This window comes from Thamnophis sirtalis, unplaced genomic scaffold (assembly GCF_051295495.1).
Source record: "Thamnophis sirtalis isolate CommonGarterSnake01/CBP01778 unplaced genomic scaffold, rThaSir2_p1.2 scaffold_5, whole genome shotgun sequence".
NCBI classification, from domain to species: domain Eukaryota; kingdom Metazoa; phylum Chordata; class Lepidosauria; order Squamata; family Natricidae; genus Thamnophis; species Thamnophis sirtalis.
In genome coordinates, this window is record NW_028261385.1 from 110,644,988 (window position 1) to 110,669,699 (window position 24,712).

Consider the following 24,712-nt stretch of genomic DNA (forward strand, 5'->3'; position numbering starts at 1 on the left):
TGGTTTAAGTGCTTAGTTAGCATACAATTTGCTAACAATGCTCAGTAGACTCATGGGCTTGTAGTTACGCAGATCATTTTTATTGCCCTTTTTATAGATTGGTATTATAACTGCTATTCTCCAATCTCTTGGCATACAATCAGTTTGCTCTATAAATGTAAAGAGAGGTGCTAAACCGGATGTCCACCAACTAAGGTTCTGGGAGAACACAATCAGTACCAGGAGCCTTATTAAACTTAAGGGATCCAATTTATTTCAATACAGAAAGGATATTTAAAGTGGAAATATAAGTAAAAGGCCAAGAGAATTATCTGGATAAAGAATTTGTAATGGATACACAAAAGTAGCTGGTTGAAATTTTTAAAATTAAAATAATGTATTTTTAAAAAATGTTCAGACTCTTTTCTGATTAGATAAGCTACATAAATTTGATAAATGAATAAAAATTAAAGAGAAATGCAAATGATAAACCAGGAGAATTAACTGTATATCTATATGCAAAAAGACTTGTTTTTGAAAAAAATCTAAATAATGGCACAAAGAATAATTAAAAAGAGATCAAATCCTACAACAATATTTGAATGAACTAAAGATTAAGATTTTCAGAACTAAAAGAAAGGAATATAAAGTGGATTTTATTTGATCAAGGTTAAAATAAGACATATGGATTGAAAAACTAAAATTTTATGGATTTGTTTATAAACAAGGGAAGGGTTATAGGAAGAAAAGATATTGTTTATAACCTTAAGGGGAATAAAAAGCTACCAAACATGTTTATACTTGCGATGAAGATTGGAACACCCATCCACACACCACTCTTTCCCTTTTCTTCTTTTTCTTCTTTTCTAACTTTCTTTCTTTATACTTTTACTCATATCAGAATACTACTAGTAGCCCACTATTAGCTTTCAAATTAACAGAATATCAAGTACAGTATATAGAAAAGCCTTGGTTGCTCACCTGCCCTGGTACTCAGAAGGAAAACAAAAATAGGCTGCTGAGCAAAGTTGTTAATGGCAAGATGTCTCTCTTCACCTCGGACAGATCCGTCCAGGCGCTCATAACTGTAACCTTTTCAGTTTTTAAAAGAAACGTTAAACATTCATGAGAGATACATTATTCCTATGTTTGAAAAAAGTATATAGCGACCATTAGGAAAATATGTGCTTAGACAGGGAAAATGGGAAAAGGGAGGGAAGGAGAAACAGATTTCAATATTCTATTATTTATAGCTTATATCAACAAAGTTCTAATATTTCTTGTAGTATCCACTTTCCGATTTGAAATCAAGGGATCTGGTAGCATTTCTGTTGACTATCAAACTTGATTAAAGGGCATAAAGCATTAGTGAGCTGCAATTCATTTCATCAGATGCACAGAGTGCTCTTTCACTGAGAAAGAGGTTGCTGCTGAATTCACATACATTAAAAGACATACCAAACAAAATCAAAACAAGGTCTCAACAATGCATTTTTAGCACATTACAATAGGGTAATTTAACCTACATCTGCACAATCAACCTATCCTCCCTACCTTTCTCCCTGCCCTACCCCAATTTAAAATCTATATCAGTATACATATTCTATGCATCTGATGAACATACTTTTTAATAACATTTGTTTATAACATTTGTTACTTGATATTCAAGTCTTCTCCAGACTTTTGGCCTGATTTGGAAAAGCTAATTAATAACATTTGTTTATAACATTTGTTACTTGATATTCAAGTCTTCTCCAGACTTTTGGCCTGATTTGGAAAAGCTAATGGACTACAGGTCTTAGGAAACATTCTTCCTCTTTTTCACATTAAAATTTTTGCCAAAAAATGTTTCAAAATTATTTTCTGCTTTTTACTTGAATTATGACATAATACTGCCTGCCTCAATTATGTTCATTCAAACCCATTGTGGTGACTTTAGAAACTGAAGGGTTCAGCAATAGCCATCTCTAAAGTAAAGGTAAAGGTTCCCCTCACACATATGTGCTAGTTGTTCCTGACTCTAGGAGGCGGTGCTCATCTCCGTTTCAAAGCCAAAGAACCAACGCTGTCCAAAGACGTCTCTGTGGCCATGTGGCCGGCATGACTGAATGGCGAAGGTGCGCAAAACACTGTTACCTTCCCACCAATGGTGGTCCCTATTTTTCTACTTGCATTTTTATATGCTTTCGAACTGCTAGGTTGGCAGAAGCTGGGACAAGTAACGGGAGCTCACTCCTTTACGTGGCACTAGGGATTTGAACTGCTGAACTGCAGGCCTTTTGATTGACACGCTCAGCATCTTAGCCACTGTATCCCTAGACATCTCTAGTCATATCCTATATGCGGGATCAAGGTCCCCACTAAATGATAGTCTATGTTTTAGAAATTTCCAAGTGGGCTGTCCTATCAACGCATAATTTATGTACGGGAATTCAACGATGAACATACAAAGAACCCACAATCATAGGTAAGAAACCAGGTTTTTATTTTTAGGATTTTCCAATACAAAGCATTGTTTTATTCTTAAGAATAGGAACTCTGAAAATAAATCAAAAACATTTACCTCTATAATCCATGTAATCTTGCAGAATATCTAACATCTGGGTCATTTGTGAAAACAATAGAACACGATGCTTACTGCAATTAAAAAAAGATAATATTTTGACCTTGGCTCCACCTTCCTACAAAGCACATTCAAAATAGATAACATCTCTATACATATCATCCTCTGAATTCAATAGATACAGGATATTCGATAGTATTATCTCCATGCTACACAGAGATGCTTGGGTTGAATCATTTGAGGATAGGGGAGATAGCCCATTTTATTACAGGCACTTTTGTTGCGATATTCTTTGGAGAGGAGAAGTGCCTAAGCCATAAACCTGTTTTCACAGTTTATATTAGCAGCAGCTGCAGCAGCCAGAGACCAGGTAATTTCCCAGCAGAATTAGAGTTGAAGGGGACTTTGGAGGTCTTGTAGTCCAAAGCTCTGTTCAAGCAGGGGACCCTTTAACATACTGGAGAAATAGTTCTCCAATCTTTTTTAAAAAACCTCCACAGAGGAAGTCCCCACAACTTCTGGAGGAAAGCTGCTCTATTGATTAATTGTTCTCCCTGACAAAAAATTTCTCCTTAATTTTAGATTGGATCCTGTCTTTAATAAACTTCTATCTGTTATTTCATGTCCTGCCTTCAGGTGCTTTGGAGAATAGGCTGACCCCCTCCTCTCAAAGGTAAAGATTCCCCTTGCACCTATGTGCTAGTTGTTCCCGACTCTAGGGGGCAGTGCTCATCTCTGTTTCAAAGCCGAAGAGCCAGCGCTGTCTGAAGACGTCTCCATGGTCATGTGGCCAACATGACTAAACGGCGAAGGCGCACGGAACGCTGTTATCTCCCACCAAAGGTGGTTCCTATTTTTTACAGGCATTTTTACATGCTTTCGAAGTGCTAGGTTGGCAGAAGCTGGGACAAGTAATGGGAGCTCACTCATATACGTGGCACTAGGGATTCAAAATGCCGAACTGTTGACTTTTCTGATCGACAAGCTCAGCGTCTTAGCCACTGAGCCACCGCGTCCATGCCTCTCTCTTACAGCTGGAAACCTGTTACCATGTTACCCCTCATCCTTGTTTTCATTAGACTAGACATTCCCACTTCCCACAATCATTAATCGTACAGTTTAGCAACTCTGCCTTTTGGATTTAGGATTGAAGGTGTGGGGCCAGAAGAGCCAATGCTAAATTGCCCATTTTTCTTCCTCTGCGGCAGACTGTTCTACCCTTCCCTCCACAATTTCTCTTTGTTATTACTATCAAGATCTGTTCATTTTTATTTCTTCCTTCCCTGCACTTAGAGGTACCTTCTAGCATCTGCCTGCAATTATAGTCTGCTGAGATTAATTGCCTTGAGCCATACTGTTGTCCTCCCTTTCAAAACCCTTTTGCATTCACAACCTGGTGCCCAGACAATCTGGCCAAGCTACTCAAGCTTACTTGAAACTATCAGTGTAGCTTCTATTCATATTACATGCCTCATACTCAATTTTAAACATTTCCTTGTTCCTCATGTTTTGAGTTTTAGGGACCCAGTTTAATATAGTAATTAATATATGGAGAAAAGCAAAGCTTTACATTTAGGCAGGAAAAATCAAAAGTATAAGTAAAGATTCGGCAAGGCCTGGCTCAAAAACAGTAACTGTGACAGAGACTGACCATTGGCTTACCTGAAGGGTCTTTTTCTGTGTGCTGCAGGAGAGTCCAAGCATGGGTTAAATTAGTCTGGTTGCCTAAGGACTGAGTTCATATTCTTTGGCCACGTCTCCTGCTCTTCCTTAAGGCCAGATTTTTAACGATGCCTGGAACTGGAAGATGCGATGAGATGGCGTGGAGATTGTCTGGTGTTCCTGAACCCTGGGCCCGCACGATATCTGGGCGGGGTTGGACTGTCCCGCAGCGCACAGAAAAAGAGCCTTCAGGTAAGCCAATGGTCATTTTCCTGTGCGCTGCTTGGAGAGTCCAAGCATGGGACATATCCAAATTAACTGTCCCCAGAGTGGATAGAAGATGAGGCCAATGGTTCGGACGCAGAATAAACTTGCTGCAGCGCCCGTCTGCCAAACAAAGCCTCGGCCAAGGCATACGTGTCCAAATTACAGTTCCGGACAAACGGAGATGGTGACAACCAAGTTGCCACCCTGCAAATATCCTCTATTGTCGCCTGAGTCGCCCGAGCTGCCATTGTGGAAGCACTCAACATGGAGTGGGCGGTGATGTTGCGTGGAACTGCCCTGGACTGGTGGTCATATGCCAGGGCGATGCAGGCCCTCAGTCACCTGCCAATGGTGGATGATGTCACCTTCCGCCCCATCGACCCCGGCTGAAATGAGACAAACAATGCCTCAGACCTGCGGAACTCCATAGTCATCTTCAGATATCTTCACAAAGCCCATCGCATGTCTAGTGTATGCCAGGTACGTTCTCTGGGATGCCTGGGTCGCGGGCAAAAGTCCGGCAAAATAACCTCCTGCGTTCTGTGAAACCAAGTGCTAATTTTGGGAATAAACGAGGGGTTCAAGCGGAGAACGACCCTGTCAGGATGAATAATGCATAAATCGTCCTGAACGGAGAGCGCCACCAACTCCGATATCCTCCTTGCCGAAGTGATGGCAATGAGGAAAACTGTCTTAAGAGTCAGATGTCTGAGGCTAACAGAACTGAGCGGTTCGAAAGGAGAAGTCAGGGCCTGTAGAACCACAGAGAGCTGCCACATAGGGTAATGATGAACCACCGGAGGTCGGAGGTTTGAGGCGCCCTTGATGAAGGTACATACCCTTGGCAGCTTGCTGAGGATCTGGGATGGATGCCCTGCCCAGAGGGTAGACAGTGCTGCCAACTGACACCAGAGGGTGTTCGGGGCAAGACCCTTGTCCAGGCCCTCCTGCAGCAAGTCCAAGAAGATGGCACTGAGGCAGTGACCGGGTCAAGGGCACGGGAATGAGTACCAGGTGGCAAAGGTCGCCCAAGTCGAATCATAGAGTCTGATGGTTGAGGGCCTCCTGGTTGCCTGGATAGTTTGGATCACCTTGGCCAAAAAGTTGTCCCTCCTCAGGAGGCCCCCTTCAAGTGCCATACGGCCATCTGCAGCCACCATGGGTCTGGATGGACAATGGCCCCTGGCTAAGGGAGACCTGATCCTGAGGGATGTGCCAGGGATTCACCACCAAAAGACTGACAAGATCGGCATACCAGGATCTTCTGGGTAATGAGGGGCCACCAAGAGAAATTCTGCTCCTTCGGCGATGATCTTGGAAACAGAGGCAGGAAGGTGTACAATAGTCTGGCGGCCACCTTCCACCAGGGGAGAATGAAAGCGAGAGAAGAAGCGGGGAAGCTGCGTGTTCTCCTGATTGGCAAACAGATCGACTGTTGGAATCCCGAACCTCTGGGTCAGTTGAAATAGGTCCGGATGCAGGCGCCACTCCGAATTGTCTATGGTGGTCCTGCTCAGCCAGTCCGCTTATCCACTCCCAAGATGTGGTCTACCCGAATTGACTGAAGATGTTGCTCCACCCACCTGCCCAGGGCCTCTGCCTTTGCCATGAGGGAATATGAGCGCATCCCCCCTTGGTGGCTGATGTGGGCCTTGATGGCCACATTGTCCATCATCAACAGGACGTGGTTGTGCTGAATGCCCTGTCTGAAATGGCGAAGGGCGAGTCTTGTTGCTCTCAGCTCCGGCCAGTTGATGTTGCGGGCTGATTCCTCTTGAGACCACCTGCCCTACATCACCTGATTGTTGAAGTGAGTGCCCCAGCCGGACTGGCTTGCATCTGTAGTCACCACCAGTCGCTCCGGTTCCTTGAACAGGAGGCCTTTTTTGACAGCCGGGGATAGCCACCACCACAGGGAGTGCCTCACCTTCAGGGGGAGCCGAACTAATGCTGGGGAGCTGCTCCTGTTGGCTCTTTGGTGTGGTAACAAGAGCCACTGGAGTGCCCTTGCATGGAGCCTTGCCCAGGGAACCATGGATATGCAGGATATCATCTTGCCAATAGCTGTGACAGACAAATGACCGGCACCTGCCGTGCTCCCTGAACCTTGAGAACAAGGGTCCTTAGGTTGTCTAACCTTTCCTGCAATAGATGAATCTTGCAGGCTAGGGTGTCTACCTCTGCCCCTAGGTGTAGGAGCCTGGTGATTGGTTCCAAGTGGCCCTTCTCCAGGTTTACAGAGAACCTGTGCACCTGGAGGCTTCTCATGGTGGTGTGGACGTCATGGACCACCTGTTCCCTGGACAATAATTGAACTAAGATGTCGAACAGGAAACTGTCTAGTCAAACAGGCCTCCTTCTGAGGCTTGCTGCCACAACCAAGAGAATTTTGGTGAAGGCCCTGCGTGCTGAAGACAGACTGAAGGGCATGGCCCTGTATTTGTAATGTTGGCTCCCGTACAAGAACCTCAGGAACCTTCGATGATGAGGCCGAATTGGTATGTGTGGCCTCCTTTAGATCTACCGATGTGAGTAGATCCCCGTGCCTTATCCCTGCAAGGATGGTTTGCAGGGACTGCATTTTGAACCTCCTATACATGATGTAGTAATTGAGGTTCTTTGGGTCTAATATTGCCTGCCACCCCCTCAAGCTCTTTGGCACCAGGAATAGGATGGAGTAAAATCCCCTCCGTTCCTGATCCTCTGCTACCGGATCTATGGTATTGATGTCCAGGAGATGCTGAATCTCCGTTTGCATGAACACCCTCTTGGTTGGATAAGTGGGAGTGGGGTAGCAAACAAAGTTCCTCGGGGGCAGGGAAATGAACTTGAGGGCGAGGCCCTGCCTCACCATCTGTAGGACCAAGTGTCCAATGTGGTGAGTTCCCATTGGTCGACGAACTGCTGGAGTTGCACCACGGGCCCACTCCTGGGCCGGAGCCTGCTTCTTGAACATGCTGTCCCTGGGATTAGGAGCATCTGCTCCGGGCGGCTGAGGCTGTGCAGTAGATTCCAGTGGAGGGGTGGAGGATCTGGAAAATGACCATGTGGTGGCAAAACAATGAGGCCACCCGAATCAGCCTTAAGGGCTTTAGGTGGTAGCATGTGGTGATCCGGACAACAGCCACACACCACGCGGTGGCGATCCTCCTGGAGCCGAGCTGTTCAGACTGGTGGCGCCAAACACACATGAAGCGGAGGCTTGCAAGGTTGCCGCGAGGTGAAACAGAGGAGCGGGTGATTCAAGATGGCGGCCGCCACCGCATTTGCCACAAAAAAAACCTCTCCCGAGCCGACACTTTTAAAATCAAGCCCAGGGAATCGGTCCGTGGCATTTCCTCCCAAAGCAGCTTACTCGAGCGCCAAGCTCCTAGTGACACGGAAGGCAATCACCTTCCACTAGCTTGCTCCCCACACTCTCACCTTGGTAGTCAATACAGGGAAAAACAAAGGATTCATTCCAACAAAATCTTGAAACAAAAAAGGTACACAAGAAAAAACAATAAACCAAAATAAGAAACCTGTGCACAAAAAGCTGAATTAATTAAAAACCAGCTGGAGCTTATTAAAATTCATCCTGAATAGGCCAGACTGAGTTAAAAACCTGGCCTTAAGGAGGAGCAGGAGGCGTGGCCAAAGAATTTGAACTCAGTCTTTGGGCAACCAGACTAATTTAACCCATGCTTGGACTCTGCAAGAGCCCAGGTGGCGCAGTGGTTAGGGTGCAGTACTGCAGGCCACTTCAGCTGACTGTTATCTGCAGTTCAGCGGTTCTAATCTCACCGGCTCAAGGTTGACTCAGCCTTCCATCCTTCCGAGGTGGGTAAAATGAGGACCCAGACTGTGGGGGCGATATGCTGACTCTGTAAACCACTTAGAGAGGGCTGAAAACCCTATGAAGCGGTATATAAGTCTAACTGCTTTTGCTATTGCTATTGCTCTCCAAGCAGCGCACAGGCAAACTTGAGAGTCCTTGCAGATGATCACTTGAATATGCGCCAGCCGTGTGCAGCAGCTGCCAAAAAAGCTAGTACAATCCTGGGTTGTATAAACACAGGCATAGAATCAAGATCACATGAAGTATTACTCCTGCTTTACAAAACCCTAGTAAGATCACACCTGGAATATCGCAACCAATTTTGATCACCATACTACAAAAAAAATGTTGAGACTTTGGAAAATGTTCAGAGAAGAGAAACTACCATAAGATGATCAAAGGCCTGGAGACTAAAATATATGAAGAGCGGCTGCAGATTTTGGGTCTGGCTAGTCTAAAGAAAAGCAGAATTAGGGATGACATGATAGCAGTATTTCTGTATTTGAGGGTTTGCCATGAAGAAGAGGAGGTTAAATTATTCTGCAAAGCACCAGAGGGCAGGATATGAAACAATGGTTGGAAACTAATAAAGAGAATCAACCTGGAATTAAGGAAAAACTTCCTAACAATGGCAATTAACCAGTGGAACAACTTGCCTACATAAATCATGGATGCTCCATCACTGGAGGTTTTTAAGAAGAGTCTAGACGAGGGCTTTCGAACTCCCAGCCCGCAGACCAGATGCATCATGTCCTGGCCACATCTGGTTTAGCGAAGGGGGGAAAAGTCCAGATACGCCACATGACATTGCTATGACGACGTGAGTTTGACACTCCTGGTCTAGACAGTTACTTATCCAAAATGGTATAAGTACTCCTGCTTGAACAGGGGGCTGGACTAGAAGACCTCCAAGGTCCCCTCCAGTTCTGTTCTGTTCTATTCCACTCCCCACCCCATTCTAATATACAGGACCAGAAATATGACATGACACAAAGCAATACATTGCCCTTCCTACCTAGCCCCCACCCCAACCCCAGCCTGACATGTAATGGAAAGGTCAGCCCACCCCACCCATTTTCAACACTTTAGAAGAGGAAATACAATTCCATTCCTTCTTTGAATAAACTGAAAGTGCTAGGAAATATTACTGGAATATTTTGGTCATTGGCAAAATTGAGCAAAACCCAAAAGAATTCCAAAGCCCTGATTCTAATAGAATGACTTAATAATGCATGTACATTTTTCATTAAGGTAAGAAAACATTTCCAATATGTTTTCTTCAAATCATATCTTTGAAAGTCTCTATCTTTTTCTAAAATTGTTCTTGTGCTAAATCATGCCCTCACATTAATTCGTTTTTTTCTCAAATGCTATTGCTTAAGTTTTAAAAAGTCCCACTTCATAGAAACTATAAAACATACCCATCATACAGAAAATAAAGAAGTTTATCCAACAAGTGCAGTTTACCACTGGCTTCAATGAGATGATCTCCAATGACAAAGGGCTCTGGTTCAACACCTAGAAAGAAAATTAATTATTATGAAACACCTCTATTAAAAATTGCTTCTAAATATGCATTGTAACAGAAAGTACTCCAGCAGCTATTCCAAACAAACAGAAGGGACGTGGGTATATTGTCCTGATTAATCCCTTTCACATATTAGAATAGGCTTACATATGACCTGAGAGTACCAGCAGAGAGCTGAAAGTACATTTGCTTTGTTCTAGAGCTAACTTGAGGGCAGATTTTGAACTGAATCATAGCATTGTTAAGTATAGCTTTTACTCAAATGTAAATGTTATGCCAAGAAATAAGTAATAAAAAAAGTAATAAAACACAAAATTTCTACAAAATACACAACCTCAAGGTAAAATTAGAAATAATACTGCATCCACTGTAACATTCGTTTCTCTCAGGTTTAGATATTTTAAGCCATTTGTTAAAATACTAGGAAATAGTATGCCCGAGAAAGAAAATCTAGAGAAAGAGAAGAGAGCACAATCAAAGTCACTCAAGGCCACATCATGTATAGTTTATTCCCATGAAGAAAAAAAAAAACTAGAATTACAAGAAGATGAGGCCACCAAAAAGAACAAGAGATAATTATTTCAAACAATCTGAGCAAATTTAAAACCACAATGCCATTGCTTTGCAGTAAGTTAAGAAGAAAATTAATAACTACTGCTTATCCTTAAAATCTAATGCTGTATATTTGTCTGGACCTTTAAAGATGCATTCAGGATACTTACTTAAATGTTTACTTAAATGGTACTTCAATTTAAAAAAACAGATTTGCAAGACATATTTAAAATTGCTTATATTAAGCTCAATGTAAGGACCAGGAACAGGAAATCCTTTTTTAATCTGCAGAAGAAACTACATATTGTAATTAACTTTTTCATGGTCTAGAAAAAAACATCTGATCCTAAACAATTGAAAATGCTTTCTAGAACTACTCAAAATGATCTTAGATTTTGTATCATTCTGGCTATTATTAAACAAAAAAAAGGAAAAGTGTCAATTTCACCCCTTCTAATCACAAAGGAATTTTTTTTCTTCTACAAAATAATATAGGAATTATACTGTATATAGTAGTATTGGCAAGATTACTATACTGAGGGAAGGGTCTTATAGTTAGTTAGATCAGCCCATTTCTTCTTAGTAATTTCTGTGAAAACAACTGGAAATGGAATCTTCAGATTAGTCCTCAATATAGAAATGAAACCCAGTGCCAACAAAGTGACCCTTGAATTTCATTGTCCTAAGAACAAATGCAATCAACATCCTGCTTGGCCCAAATGGAGCTAAGAGGGAAAACCTCTTAGTCCTTTTTTTGGAGGGGGGATGTAAATTGAAAAATTTGTTCTTGTTTCTGACTTGGAGGGCTGGAATTAATCCTTTCTTGTTAGGTCGGTCCTCAGTTAAAGAGTTTTTTGTGATAGCAATAGCACTTAGACTTATATACCCCGTCATAGTGCTTTTACTTAGTGCTTAGTGCTGTAAGAGGTTTATAGAGTCAGCATATTGCCCCTAATAATCTGGGTCCTCATTTTACCCATCTCGGAAGGATGGAAGGCTGAGTCAACCTTGAGCCAGTGAGATTTGAACTGCCAAACTGCACCTAGCAGTCAGCTGAAGTAGCCTGATCCTTAGATAATATAATTATATCCTTATTGATAAGAGCGCCAGTTTAAGGTAATGGTTAAGGCATCAGGCTAGAAACTGGGGCACCATGAGTTCTAGTTCCACCTTAAGCATAAAGCCAGCTGGGTGATTTTGGCCCAATCACTCTCTTCCAATCCTAAGAACGGCAAATCACTTCTGGAAAATCTTTCCAAGAAAACTGCAGGGAGTACTGCAGGCAGTTACTAGTGACTCATCCTTCATATATCTCAGCCGAAGAATAATAATAAAAAAGATAGATAATCAAAACAACTGTTAAGATTGAAGTCAGTGCGTCTCTCCCTTCTTTTATTTTACTGAGATATAGGATCTGCTTAGTCTACTAAAAGAATTGTTATGTCTACCTCACTTAAGGTCAAGTTCAAAATTCTTACCAATGAATAGATATGGGTGAGCTACACATTTTCGTAGTTGAATCAACACATTTTGGAGGTTAGCTTTCTTTCCCGACTCATTTTCAAATGCATCTGAAAAAAAAGAGAGACAACTGCTGCTTTGTTGATACATTTAGATATCAAGACTTAATCACATAGCAGGTAAAGAATATTTTAATTAAAATTCAACATTATAGTATTTTCAATATCTATGCTTTAATAGAAACAGCAAAAAAAGGCATTGCTAACAATTGTTAAAGGTCCTTAAAGTTTTAAAATATATTATTTTCTTATGACCAATTACATTAAATGCCAGACAGTACACCGTGATACCAAAATCCTGAAGTTGAAAGTTCTAACAGTTCTAATCTCATACCAATCTTTTGGTCATTTACTGCAGAGATGAGCAATCTTTGACAGACACCATCATACAATCTGACAAGATGATCTAAATATAAAAACTAACTACTGTATTTTTTGGACTATAAGACGCACCAAGATTTTGAAGAGGTAAATTTTAAAAAAGGTTTTTGCCCCCAGGAGCACTCTGCATGCCTCCCAAGCCCTCTGCATGCCTCATTCTTTGTGAAAATGGGTACGCAGAGAGTTTGAAAGGCCTGCAAAGTGCTCCTCGGCCCCAAGGAGGGCAAAAATGCGACACTTGGGAGGCAAAGAACAGGCCTGCTTTTCGCACAAAACAGGGCATGCAGAGAATTTGGAAGGCCTACAGAGTGCCCCTGGGGCTTGGAAGGGCAAAAACAGACCCGTTTTTATGAAAAATGGGCCCAATTTTTGCTAGTTTTTGCCCTCCCCAGCCCCCAGGAGCACTTTGCAGGCCTCCCAAACCCTCTGTGTGTCCATTTTTGTGAAAAACTGTATGCGCGGGGCAGGGTTTTGGGAGGCAAAAAAACCTGTATTCAGTGTATAAGATGCACCCAGATTTTCACCCTCTTTTTTTTGGGGGGGGGGAAAGGTGCGCCTTTTACTCTGAAAAAATATGGTAATGTGTAGACAAGATGTTCATAAGAACTATGTTAATTGATAATGGTTTTTAGTAGCTTTCAGCAAATACTGTTTTAAAACTCCTGATCTCCCTAAGAAATGCACCTTCTTACAACATTTGTGGCCCATCCTTTCTTGCAATTTCAAGGAATGTTCAAATAAATAAACAATGTCAAGACTGTTAGGATTCTGGAATTCATTTAACTAGCATCCAAATTATACTAGCCCATATTAGCATTTGTTTGCTTTTCAGTAACTTCTCTTACAAACTAGCAGAATCACAGTCCTCTACACAGGTGAGCTGCAGGGCCAGGAGATACATATTCTTGACAGATGCTTTGACAATTTGTGACAACTATGCTGAATATAACTTGTCTGCAAATATCAAAGTTTGCAGTTCTAATGAAGAAGAAAACAGCAGTTGTAACACATGATTACATAAAAATGAGTAATTAAGACTGGAATTCTTATTTGCATTTTCAGGAATGTTAATCGTTCCAACCATAGCACTAGCTCCATATTTATACCTGAATGGTCCAATGCATGGATAAGACAGTGTTGACAAAAAAGACACCAACTGTTAAATACCCCAGAGTAATTTAGAAAAAGGATGAGTCTGCATGAAAGGAATCAATATTACTGAAATACAATGGATAAAATATTGGAGAACCATTTTAAACAATAGATTTCTGGGGCAAGGCTAAAAGAGAGGAATTGTCATAAGCAGAGGACTAGGAATAGCTTCATAGCCATGTTATAGAAAACGAAACTTTTCTATAAGGCTGAATCAGGATTAATTCTTGCTGAATCAGGGTTAATTCATTCACAGTATACATGTATCTACACACGTTAACAACCAGTTCTCCCTAATGACTGGCTGGGTAGGCGTGGCTGGGGTGTGTTATGTGACTGAATGGGCGTGGCCAACTTAACGTCACTCACGGCAAGGTGGGGTGGTGCAGGCAGTCTGAAGTGACGGTGGCGATGGCTGGAGCCTTAGTGCGGCAGCGAAATGCCTCTGCACTTGCCTTTGTACAGCAACAGCATTTTGCCTTTGTTGTGATACATTTGCACTGAAGGCAGCCCTTGCCTCCTGCCGTTTTGGGCTTGCGTCTGGGAAGCACTGTGGCGAATTGCCGAGTCTGATTCTCTGGCACCTCATCTCTTGCTGGGTCTCGCTGCCCAACAGTCAGGTTTTTAAAAAGATTTTTAAAAATGGCTTACCTGCTGACCTGGCCCGCAACTGCTGCTGTTGCCAGGGGTGAATGGGGCAGGTTTGCATTGTGGCTCTGCATCGTAATGAGCTCCAGGAGGGGAACCTGTCTCCCCATTGTGAAGCATACTAAATTTCACTGTGCTATACAAGGTGCTTCAAGAGCAGCAGGCAGGCCACGTCGGCCATGAGGCACCAACAGCAGTGGTGATGGAGTGGGTTGGGTCAGCAAGCAGGCCATGAGGCAGTGGCGGTGAATGTGGCAGGCCAGTGTCTCGGGGCAGAAAGCAGGTCGCACATCTCCCTGAGTGACTGAGCATGCCCAGCTGCAGCAAAAAAGAGCGGAAGTAGCTGCCTGCCATTTCCTGCTGCAAAAAATCTTTTTAAAAACCCTGACTGTCGGGCAACGAGAGTCAGCAAGAGATGAGGTGCTGGAGAATCAGACACGGCCACTTCTCTTTGTCGCAGTGTTTCCCCGGATGTGGCTTACAGCTCCAAGCCCAAAGTAGCAGGAGCTGAGGGCTGCCTTGAGTGCAAATATATCACGATGAGGGCGAAATGCTGTTGCTACTCAAAGGCAAGTACAGGAGCGCTTCGCTCCTGTACTAAGGCTCCGACCATCGCCACCGCTGCTTCAACCACCTGCACCACCCCACCTTGCCGCAGCAGAGCCATTACCTCACTCCGGCCGGCGAGGGCTGCACTACTCCTTGCACCACTTCTTGTACTACCCTCTATGGTGGAGATTTCCAGCCTCACTCAGAATGAGTCTCCCCCCCCCCCCGCTGTCGGCCTTACCTTCTCAGGCTAGGCGAAGTGTGACTGGGAGGGGAGAGCCCAGCCAGTGGTGGGATCAGCCGGTTGCCAAACCCCGCAAAAAGTTAACAACCCGTTTGGTTAAACCAGTGCGAACTGGCTGAATCCTACCATTGACAATGACTATATTTTACATACTAATATTAGAAACTACCCAAGTCAAAATGAAGTGCAAATCATATTAATTCTAAAATGAGAAAACATATCTAGCTGAAAAATTCAAAACTTCATGAACAGAAAAAACGGGATACAACTATTACTAGGTAAAATTCTCTGGAAGGGAGAAAGAAGAAAAAACTACTGCCTTTTTTAAGGAATACTGCCTTTTACTGTATATCAATGATAAAAAGTTCAAGTACCAATTCAATCAACTAGTAAAATCCTCACAATTGCTAGGGATAGAAGTGTAAGAAATGTAAGAAAAAACAAATAATGATTGGGGTTTACTTTTTCCTTCATAGCATAACCAAGCATAGCCTTAATATGGAGTAAAATCATAAATATGTCCCACTAGGGCAAAAATGTAATTAAAAAATTGAATAGTATATACATTGAAATAAATGGGATTTGATAACTAAGTTTTCATTATTTGAAGGGTTCTATTCAAAATATGATTCAGCCTTAAAACTTCCTGTCTCAATTTACCAATCAAATTATTATCTGACTTGATGGCCAGTGCCAAAATTTATTAGTTTTCTTTTTACCTAGATCTTTCACAAGAAGAGCCTTATAAAGTTTTTTCTGCAGTGCTGACATTCCATGGTAGAGAACCACTTCTACCTTCTTTGGAATTTCTTCTGAAACTTCGGCCTTCACTCTCCTGAGCAACAAAGGCTGCAACAGACTGTGAAGTTCGTTGACTTAAACAGAAACAGAAATATCCAGTTAAATGTAAAGAAGATGTGGACAAGTTATGGTTCTTATAACTGAAGGAAATCTAACAGGATCTAAGGGATCTACCCCTTAATTTACAATCACTTCATCATTTAGATGGTTAATGCTTTGGGTGTATGTGTGTAGGAAAAAACCTGTTGTACTTACCTGAACGGTCGTTCTCTATGCACCCGAAGTGAACGAGGGGAAAACAGGGGAAACCTTCCAAAACCTGTGATCTTGGCAACTCAAGGGTGATACGTAGTCACCGGAGGAAAGGTGCCAAGAATCAGTTCAATTTGGATCACTTGCAGTGAGGAAATACAGCCAGCTTGCAATCACGCTGCTGCTTGTCTCACAAGCCAACTCGCAATGAGGCTCGGGGCACTCAATTTGGCCGGTGCTGTTCCAGATCTCAATTGGCACCAAGCCTAACGGCTCCCAATTGCCAGACATCCAGTCTCCATCCCAGCAGCCTTGGTGCCACCCGTGAAATTCAAAGCGCCATCCAAAATGACGGCTCCGTGCATTTTAGCCGGAGAAACAGGCAGCGGTGGGAGGATGGCGAACCAAGTCTCCAAGTGCAAAAAGAGGGTCTCGAGCCAATGCACCGAAGCTCACGGCCCTCAGATACAAGCGGCTATCCATTACGGCTAGCTGAGCAATCGGGCAGAAAAGCCTTGACGCACGCACATTCGCCCGGAATGAGGCAACCTCGGCAGCAGTTCAACTGGCGGGAAAACCAGTGCTCCGCCGAAAGCAGTTTACACAACAATAACATAATGCTGACTAAAATAAAGGAAATAACAATACCTACTAGCAAGGAAAATCCAAAGGAATGACTCACAAGGTATAGGAGAAAATGTGATTACGTCTCTTCAGGCAGACTGAATTGAAAAAACTGAGGAGCCAAGTGAAAAGGGAGGCGTGGTCACGTTTATTCAATTCAATCTCTAGGCAAGCAGACTGATATTAACCCATTTCTTTGGATTTTCTAAGCAGCACACTGGAGAACTTGTAAATCTTCCTACAGCTTCAAGTAACAGAAACTAACTAAAAGTGGATCTATGTAACACACATATCTTAATGAATTCTAGTAGAGATATTTAAGAAACATTGCGAGAAACAATTTCCCAATTTGAAGTAGAAGGCGAAAGTCCTGACCATTTCAAATAAGCCATCAATCACCCACAATCAGTCTATTCAATTGACTCAAAAAGACAAGCGAGAGAGATGTATAGTAAATGAAAGAGATGTACAGTATATAAGACTGTCATAACACATAATTAAATTAACAAATCAGGGCACCAGTATTACAATAATGCGTTCTATGTATTTATCTTTTATATTTTCTACATTTCATATTTCAGAATACAATGCCAGTATAAGGCAAGTTTTAGCTAGTTTGACTACATCTCCTGAGTAATGTTGTGTTTGATTACATGAGTATTACAGGTAATTGACTATTTTGGATTTTAGTTTATTCATTTAATGGTTACTGACCTTAACAAATGAGATTATGTAATTTGATACTTTAAAAAAGAGCTTCATATAGCAAATATATAACTAGTTGCTGTAATTGGTGCAATTGAAAACTATAGTAGTCTCATTTAAGGATAAACCCACTAAAATTAATATGGCTAAAGTTACCAAAATTAACAAGTACAAATCTCCCTAATTTCAACTTGTCAATTTAAGAATTCCATGATTCAGCAGCATGACATAAGACTGAGGAAAGCTGTTGTATGGGGAACAATGCATGTTGCTACGGCAATACATGTGTCATATTAAAACATATTCAATGTGTCATTTAAATTCCAGGCACTAATTATGCATGCAATAATGATCTATAACCTTACTGGAGACTGAACTCTTTTCCTCACATATGCACCAAATTCAGTACCTTTTAGAAAAATCTTAAAATTATATAAGTGGTTCTTGGGACCATACTAAATTATGACTACTGAACAATGAAGCTTACAGCCAGTCCTCAAAATTGCAGTGGTCACCATGTCCCCACAATCGTGATTGAAATTACAACAGTTGCAATGTGTAATGGTTGCGTGATTACCATTTGTGACCTTCACTGCTGGTTTCCAGTAAGCAAAGTCAATATGGGAGTCCGCAGGAAGTCACAAGTTGTGGTCACATGATATTGTCTTTAATGACTCTGCATAATTTGCTTAATAATTGCAACCAGAATTGCAGTTAAGTCAGCATAGTTACACTTTTTTTTTTTTTTTTGCTTTAGGACCATATTGCTTAGTCACAAAGTATTCAACGCCAACTTCTGTCATTAAATGAGGATTATCTGTACTTAAAAATAAATTTACCTACGAGACTTTGCATTTCCCCAGGGCAGCAACTGTATAGAGTTGTATATAGCTGCGTAAGTTAAAAAGTGAAAAAAACACACTAATAATATATACATCTCTTATAACATTAATGAAAAAAAGAAACAGCAAAAAGATGAGGTCCATGATATCATAAGAGACTGAATTCTTAATTAAAAATAGGAGTGTTTTTGGTTCAAGAGCAGGCTATACACATTCCTTTAATAACAATAGCATGATCAAAAAAGAAGCCCGAATCCTAACTGTTCACATTCTGCAATGAATCTCAACTTTCTACTTGCCTTTTTCAGTGTCTTTTTCAATTTCATGGTAATGGCAAACAAATTCATCTACCAGTTCCTTGGGAAATATAACTGGTTCAATAAAAGTAAGCATGGAATATAACTCTTGAAGATTGTTCTGAATTGGAGTACCAGTCAGCAGGAGACGGAAATCTGTTGAATACTAAAATATGTCCTATAGTTTAGCATTTATTTTTTGCATTATTTGTTCAACAATCAGGGATAAATCTATTTAAAAATAGCAAAATTCTATTATATTATGTGCAACCTTTAGCTACAAATGGTCACCAATTGACGTTACAGTTAATTTTCCTTTGTATTTACCAAATATATTTTTATTGCTTAGTGATCAAAATAAAATTTATCTCTGTGTATAGTTTAGACACTGCTGAAGGGAAGAATTTGATTCATTATACATAACTATTAGACCCACACATGCAAGTCAATTGATATAGGGTGATGGGAAGTGATGCAGGGACATGATTCGGAACTTTGCAATATTATTTTGGAATTAGAGGTTAGGATCCATTCCCTTTTTAGTAAAGTTGGAAAATTTGTGTCTTCTGAGAAAATTGTGTTTTTATTCCAGAGTTAAACTGAGTATTTTAAAGTTAATATTAATGTTGCTTCTTTTGAAGCAACATTATTCTTATTGAAGAATAAAAGTGCCAATAATTTATCTTAAGACTCAAATTGGATGCCTCCTCACATCAAACTAGAAACATATTACTTAGTTGAACCCTTAAAGATAACCAAGAAACTGAAATCTCCTCAAATGACTAAGAAGGCACTTAGGAAATATTCATCCTCTAACATTTGAACAAAAGAAAATGTACTATTATTTTACCTCAGATAGTGTTTTATGAAGTAATGAATCCTGATTCTTCAATCTCTGAGCTTCATCCACAACAAGGCAAGTCCAGTTAAAACTAAACATAAAGACCAGAAATATGATGCAGTCAGATCTATTATTTGCTTAATTTACTCACATATAGGAACTGAGATTTATTAAGGTTTAAGATATTAAGTTTTTATACAGTAGCTCAGAATTAGAGACCTTGAGAAATACTGTATACGGTTTCTTTCTCTTTAAATTTCTTAGGTGTTACATTAATGCGCACCTACTAATGCAAATAATTACCACTGTCTTCCCTTCTGCCCACTAACTGATTTAAATAGGTAAAAGCACAAAAAGGAGACAACATTTGTAAGAACAGGCTTCATTCTAAAAACGAAAACAACTCCAAGGTCCAAAAAGCTTTTGTGTTGAAAACATGATATTTGTATTCGATGTCCTCACCGTTTTAGAAAAGCTGCATCTTTGAGGCACATCTGTAAGCAAGAGAAATAAAAGTTTTGTTTATACTGTAAGTTTATATGTTTGTTTTAAAGAAAAGGATGGTTGCATATCTAAACCACTGCTGGCTAGATTAGAAACCAGATAGTTATTTTAAAGTTTAGTTTAAAGCATAGCCAACTGAAAGATTCTTGAAGAATTTTTTAGGAAAGGTTTAAGTTGAGCAAACTAAAATTAATAACCTATAGATATTCTATAATCTGGTTTCAACAAGCTCATAATCTACCTTTCTAAATATTTGGATTCTTTCACATCCACCTATTTCTGTTATACTGGAAAAAGGATATACAGCGCTTTTCCTTTCCATCAATCTACTTGTACATCTGGCCTTAATTAGATGAATATAAAAATAAAACAATTTATCAGACCTTAATGAGTGAGTGCAGGAAAAAGACTCTACAGAATAATTTCAATCGAGGACAAGTTTAATTTTCAGAGAAACTACAATATTTTTCGGAGTATAAGACACACCAAGGTTTTGAAGAGGCAATTTTTTTTTTTAAGTACATAGGTAGATAGAGGGATGGAGAGGGAGAGAAAGAGAGAGAAATACAGTAGGTAGGTAGAGTAGTTAGGTAGGCAGATAAAGGGATATATAGAGAGAAATAGAGAGAGAGAAAAAAAAACAGTAGGTAGGTAGGTAGGGAGAGAGAGAGTGTAGGTAGGAAGGAAATAACTTTATCAGTCTCGGCTCACGCTGGCTGCGAGCCCAAAATAAACATAGATAAAGTCTCTTGCAAAAAAGGGTTACGCAGCAGAATGCAGAAACAAAACTCTTACAGAACCAAGTTTTCAAGAAGCAAAATCACTTATCCAAGTGTCTCACAAACTACAGTAACGGAACTGAATTCTCCATAAACGAACGACGAACCACGAACGAAGAGTGAACGTTGACTTCTGCAACCAGGGCGTGGCACCATCAGTCCTTTTATCTCCAGAAGACCACACCAACGAGCCCCAGCTGCATTGTTATTCCTGCATCCCGACTCAACTCACAGCAAACTTCTGCTGAGTCACAACAGATAGGTAGCTAGGTAGAGGGATAGAGAGAGAAATAGAAAGAGATAGAGAGAAATACAGTAGATAGGTAAGGAGAGAATAGGTAGGTAGGTAGGTAGATAGAGGGAGAGAGAAATACAGTAGGTAGGTAGGGATAGAAAGTGTAGGTAGGTAAGTAGGTAGGTAGAGGAATAGAGAGAGAGAAATAGAAACAGAGAGAGAGAGAAATACAGGGAGGGAGAGAGAGTAGGTAGGTAGGTAGATGTTTCCAGGTGTATTTATCCATGTGCTGGAGAAGGAAAGCGCTGACAATCTGCAGCAACTAAGACTTTGTTTCTGCTGGCACAGCACTTGATCAATTTAATTTCATCAATAAATTAAAGAGCTTTCCAAAAAGAAAAAAAAAAGCACACTCTGCAAACCTCACAAAACCGGTCTGTTTTTCGCAAAAACAGGCCTGGTTTTTTTTTAAAGAAATGAATAGCCTTTGGGGGGGGGGGGGGGCTTGCAGAGTGCTCCGAGGGAGGTGGGGGGGAAAGGAGAAAAAAAACAGCCTGTTTTTCATGAAAACGGGGTGGTTTTTCGTCAAAAAAATTGCACGCATAGCCTTAAGGAGGCTTATAGAGTACTGCTTCGGGGGGGGGGCAAAAAACGGGCATTTTTTTGCTCATTTCTGCCCTCCCTAGCCCCCAGGAGCTCTCAGAAAGCCTCCATAAGGATGTACACAGCCATTTTTGTGAAGGGGCGGGGCTTCGGGAGGCAGAAAATGCTGTATTCGGTGTATAAGACACACCCAGATTTTTAGCCTCTTTTCTGAGGAAAAAAGGTGCATCTTATACTCCAAAAAATACGGTATTGCAAAAATAATTTTATATATGGAAGCAGAATCGCCATTAGGAAGACAGAATGGGCCAATCATTTGCTCCCTTCCTCCTACAGGATCTTCATGTTTTACAATGTATCTCCACCAAAGTTGTCCTTTTGCATTTTAATTTAAGCTTGCATAATTCAAATCATAGGTAATAGTTGTGTGGAAGAGAAAAAACTTTCCAGCACAAAAACTTCCAACAGGTCAAAGAAGCCTACCTATTCACAGGCCTTGAGATAGAGACTCAATCAATCAATCATTTTTGATTGATATATCAATTACACACACACACACACACACACACACGTATATACACATACCTATATACATATACACATTATACCCTATTCCCCCCAAAATAAGCCCTTCCCGAAAATATTGTAATACAACAGTAGCCATGAGGTGACCACGCTCGCTGTCTCCTGCTCCTCAAAAATAATAAGACCTCCCCAAAAATAAGGCCAAGCGCTTATTTAGGGGGTCAAAAGAAAATAAGATCCTGTACATATACATACATACATACACACACACACACACATATAGCGAATTGTCTTAAAAATGCAAGTGCCAGGTGTAGTTATGAAAGAAACAATTGTGATCTCCAGAACTTTAAAAATATATTTATCACTTAGCTTTTGTTAGCAACTGTTAACATCGTCAGAGTGTAAAAGTCATTAAAGAGATACCTGCCTTATACAATATTGTATACACTCTGATGTTGTATTTTATTTATTTATTTATCAGCACAAATACAACATATATATACATACATACATACATACATACATACATACATACATACATACATACATATTAGATTTTATTTTTACAACCCCCGGTATGCCCAAATATGGGAGGAAGGTCACTACTTCCATTCTCTGTCCTTCGGCTCGTCACAAGAGACCATCCAGGCAGAAACCCAATATTTTTACTGTTGCCTTTTTGTTACATTTTGTTGTATTTGTGCTGATAAATAAATAAAGGGAGACTAGTATAGATCTATTTCAAGCTATTTAGCTCTCATCAGCTAGCCATACCCTTACTGGGATTTTTTTTATATATATATATATACACACACACACACAAAATATTAATTAAAACAAATGATATACCTCATAAGTAGTCAGCAAAATGTGGAAACCATGATTTGATTTCAAATCCTGTTGTAGTTCAGCTCTTTCTTCTTTGCTTCCTGAATATATCACAGTGGAAAGGCTCGGAGAAAACCTTTTTTAAATGTTTAAAGAGCTCTTGATCAATATCTTTCTTCTAATTAGAATTATAAATGTACATACTGCATTGGTTCATTTATTCTAACACTATCTATTCTGTGATGCCAGAGACAAAACCTGACATTTTATGTGCAAACTACCTCTTTTCCTAACATAGCAAATTTCTGAAAATAATTCTCTCATAGAGACAGACATAGGTAATAGAATGCTATGGCTAAATTTGTAGATAACTGCATTTAAAATAAATGAGTTGCACTTCATTTTGCATAATGTTTCTCAATCCAAATTTTACTATATTCCTTCTTATAAGCAATTTTAAAAAAAAAAAATCAGAGGAAGTATGGGCAGCACCTTTTCCAACTAATAAATGTTAAAAAGCTTAGCTCACTTCAGCATATATTCACTTCATCATAGACTCACACACTTCATCTATACATCTGATAAATGAGTTACATAATTTTTTTTAATAAAATGTATTAGTTGGAAACTAGATTTCTGATTATCAACAGGCATAACATATAGTTTGTAATAATGCTACCAATTCTGTATCTAGGCACTGCTCAACTCCAAACTGACTGGGCAGCACACTAATTATATTTGAAACTTGCCAGAAACTTGCTTCAAGAAATATAAAAACTTTTAAAATGTTTACCTTTTTAATTCATCTCTCCAGTTGTTTAACACAGAGAGAGGGCAAATGATCACAAAAGGTTTCTTTTGAAGCTTCCCACTCAAAAAAACAAGCAGACCAATAGTCTGAAATAGATTTTAAACATATTTTGGATTTATTTATTACATACAATAACATTCATTTTTCTTTTGACAATTAGGAAATCATACATTTCATATAGAAAGACAAAATAATACCTGGCAAGTCTTCCCCAGTCCCATTTCATCACCCAGAATACAGCCATGCCCAGTTTCATAGCAGTTTATCATCCAGTTTACACCTTCTATCTGATAGGGATACAGATGAATAGCTAAAAAATAAGAAAGAGAAACTATTGCATAGGAACTCTTAACTTCATAAATGGCTCTTTGAAATACAATTAATCTAAAGAATTAGACGTTAAACTTTGATTATACAAAAGCAGTTATCGTCATTTTCTTAGAACTTATTTCAACCAAGCTATTTTCACTGCCATTCTAGAAGGGGAGCAAAATACAGTGCAGCAGTTTTCTCGAACCTGGTGCCTTATTTTAATTGGCATTTCAAGATATGTGTAAACATAGAATTATCTTTTTGGAGATATTACTTTTTAATGCATATTTAATACATTTCACAATTACCCAAATTACCCAAGCATTAAGAAGTTACCACTACTATTCTCACAATTCTCAGCCAACATATCCAATGGGAGTTAATTCTAGCAAGTCTAAAGCTGGTAAATTAAATGGTTTTACTACATCACATATAACCTGTTACATTGGTTCCTGTATTCATAGGATTGCTATGAGAGCAGCTACAATTTACAAGAAGGCAGGACAAACAAGGTAATTTATGGAATAGCATAACTATTCAAGAGTACTTTTTAAATCCATAGGAATGCCAGTCTAACAATATATTTGTTATTTTTTAAGATAGGGGATTTTAAAGAAGATATCTTCTTTCCTCTGAACAAGCAATATGTAAATTCTTGATTTGGAAAACTACAGAAGTATCTGAACCACTTACCGGTAATATTGAATTAACAAGGTACTTATATTTTAGCATCCACCTGGCTTTTTGAACAGGCAATGAACCAAAGTATTTTGTAGGTTAATCCCATCAAGTGATGGGATGGCTGAAACTAGTTTTTAATATACAGTACTTAATTACCATTGCTTACTTTTTATATCTTTTGCATTTGGTAGTTTTAAATAAAACATGC

At 40.0% G+C, this 24,712-nt stretch overlaps 1 protein-coding gene across 1 annotated transcript in view; it reads right to left on the reverse strand.

The window, feature by feature from the left end:
* Positions 1-24,712, reverse strand: part of CHD1L (chromodomain helicase DNA binding protein 1 like) — a 49,751-nt gene that overhangs the window by 24,763 nt on the left and 276 nt on the right. The window contains exons 2-12 of the mRNA XM_087716544.1: positions 23,709-23,821; positions 23,494-23,597; positions 22,722-22,836; positions 19,686-19,717; positions 19,233-19,314; positions 18,386-18,548; positions 15,582-15,737; positions 11,847-11,939; positions 9,710-9,806; positions 2,543-2,616; positions 961-1,071 (exon numbers count right to left, since the gene is read on the reverse strand). Coding sequence (XP_087572670.1) covers positions 961-1,071; positions 2,543-2,616; positions 9,710-9,806; positions 11,847-11,939; positions 15,582-15,737; positions 18,386-18,548; positions 19,233-19,314; positions 19,686-19,717; positions 22,722-22,836; positions 23,494-23,597; positions 23,709-23,821 — 1,140 coding nt within the window. The remainder of the gene's footprint in view (positions 1-960; positions 1,072-2,542; positions 2,617-9,709; positions 9,807-11,846; positions 11,940-15,581; positions 15,738-18,385; positions 18,549-19,232; positions 19,315-19,685; positions 19,718-22,721; positions 22,837-23,493; positions 23,598-23,708; positions 23,822-24,712) is intronic.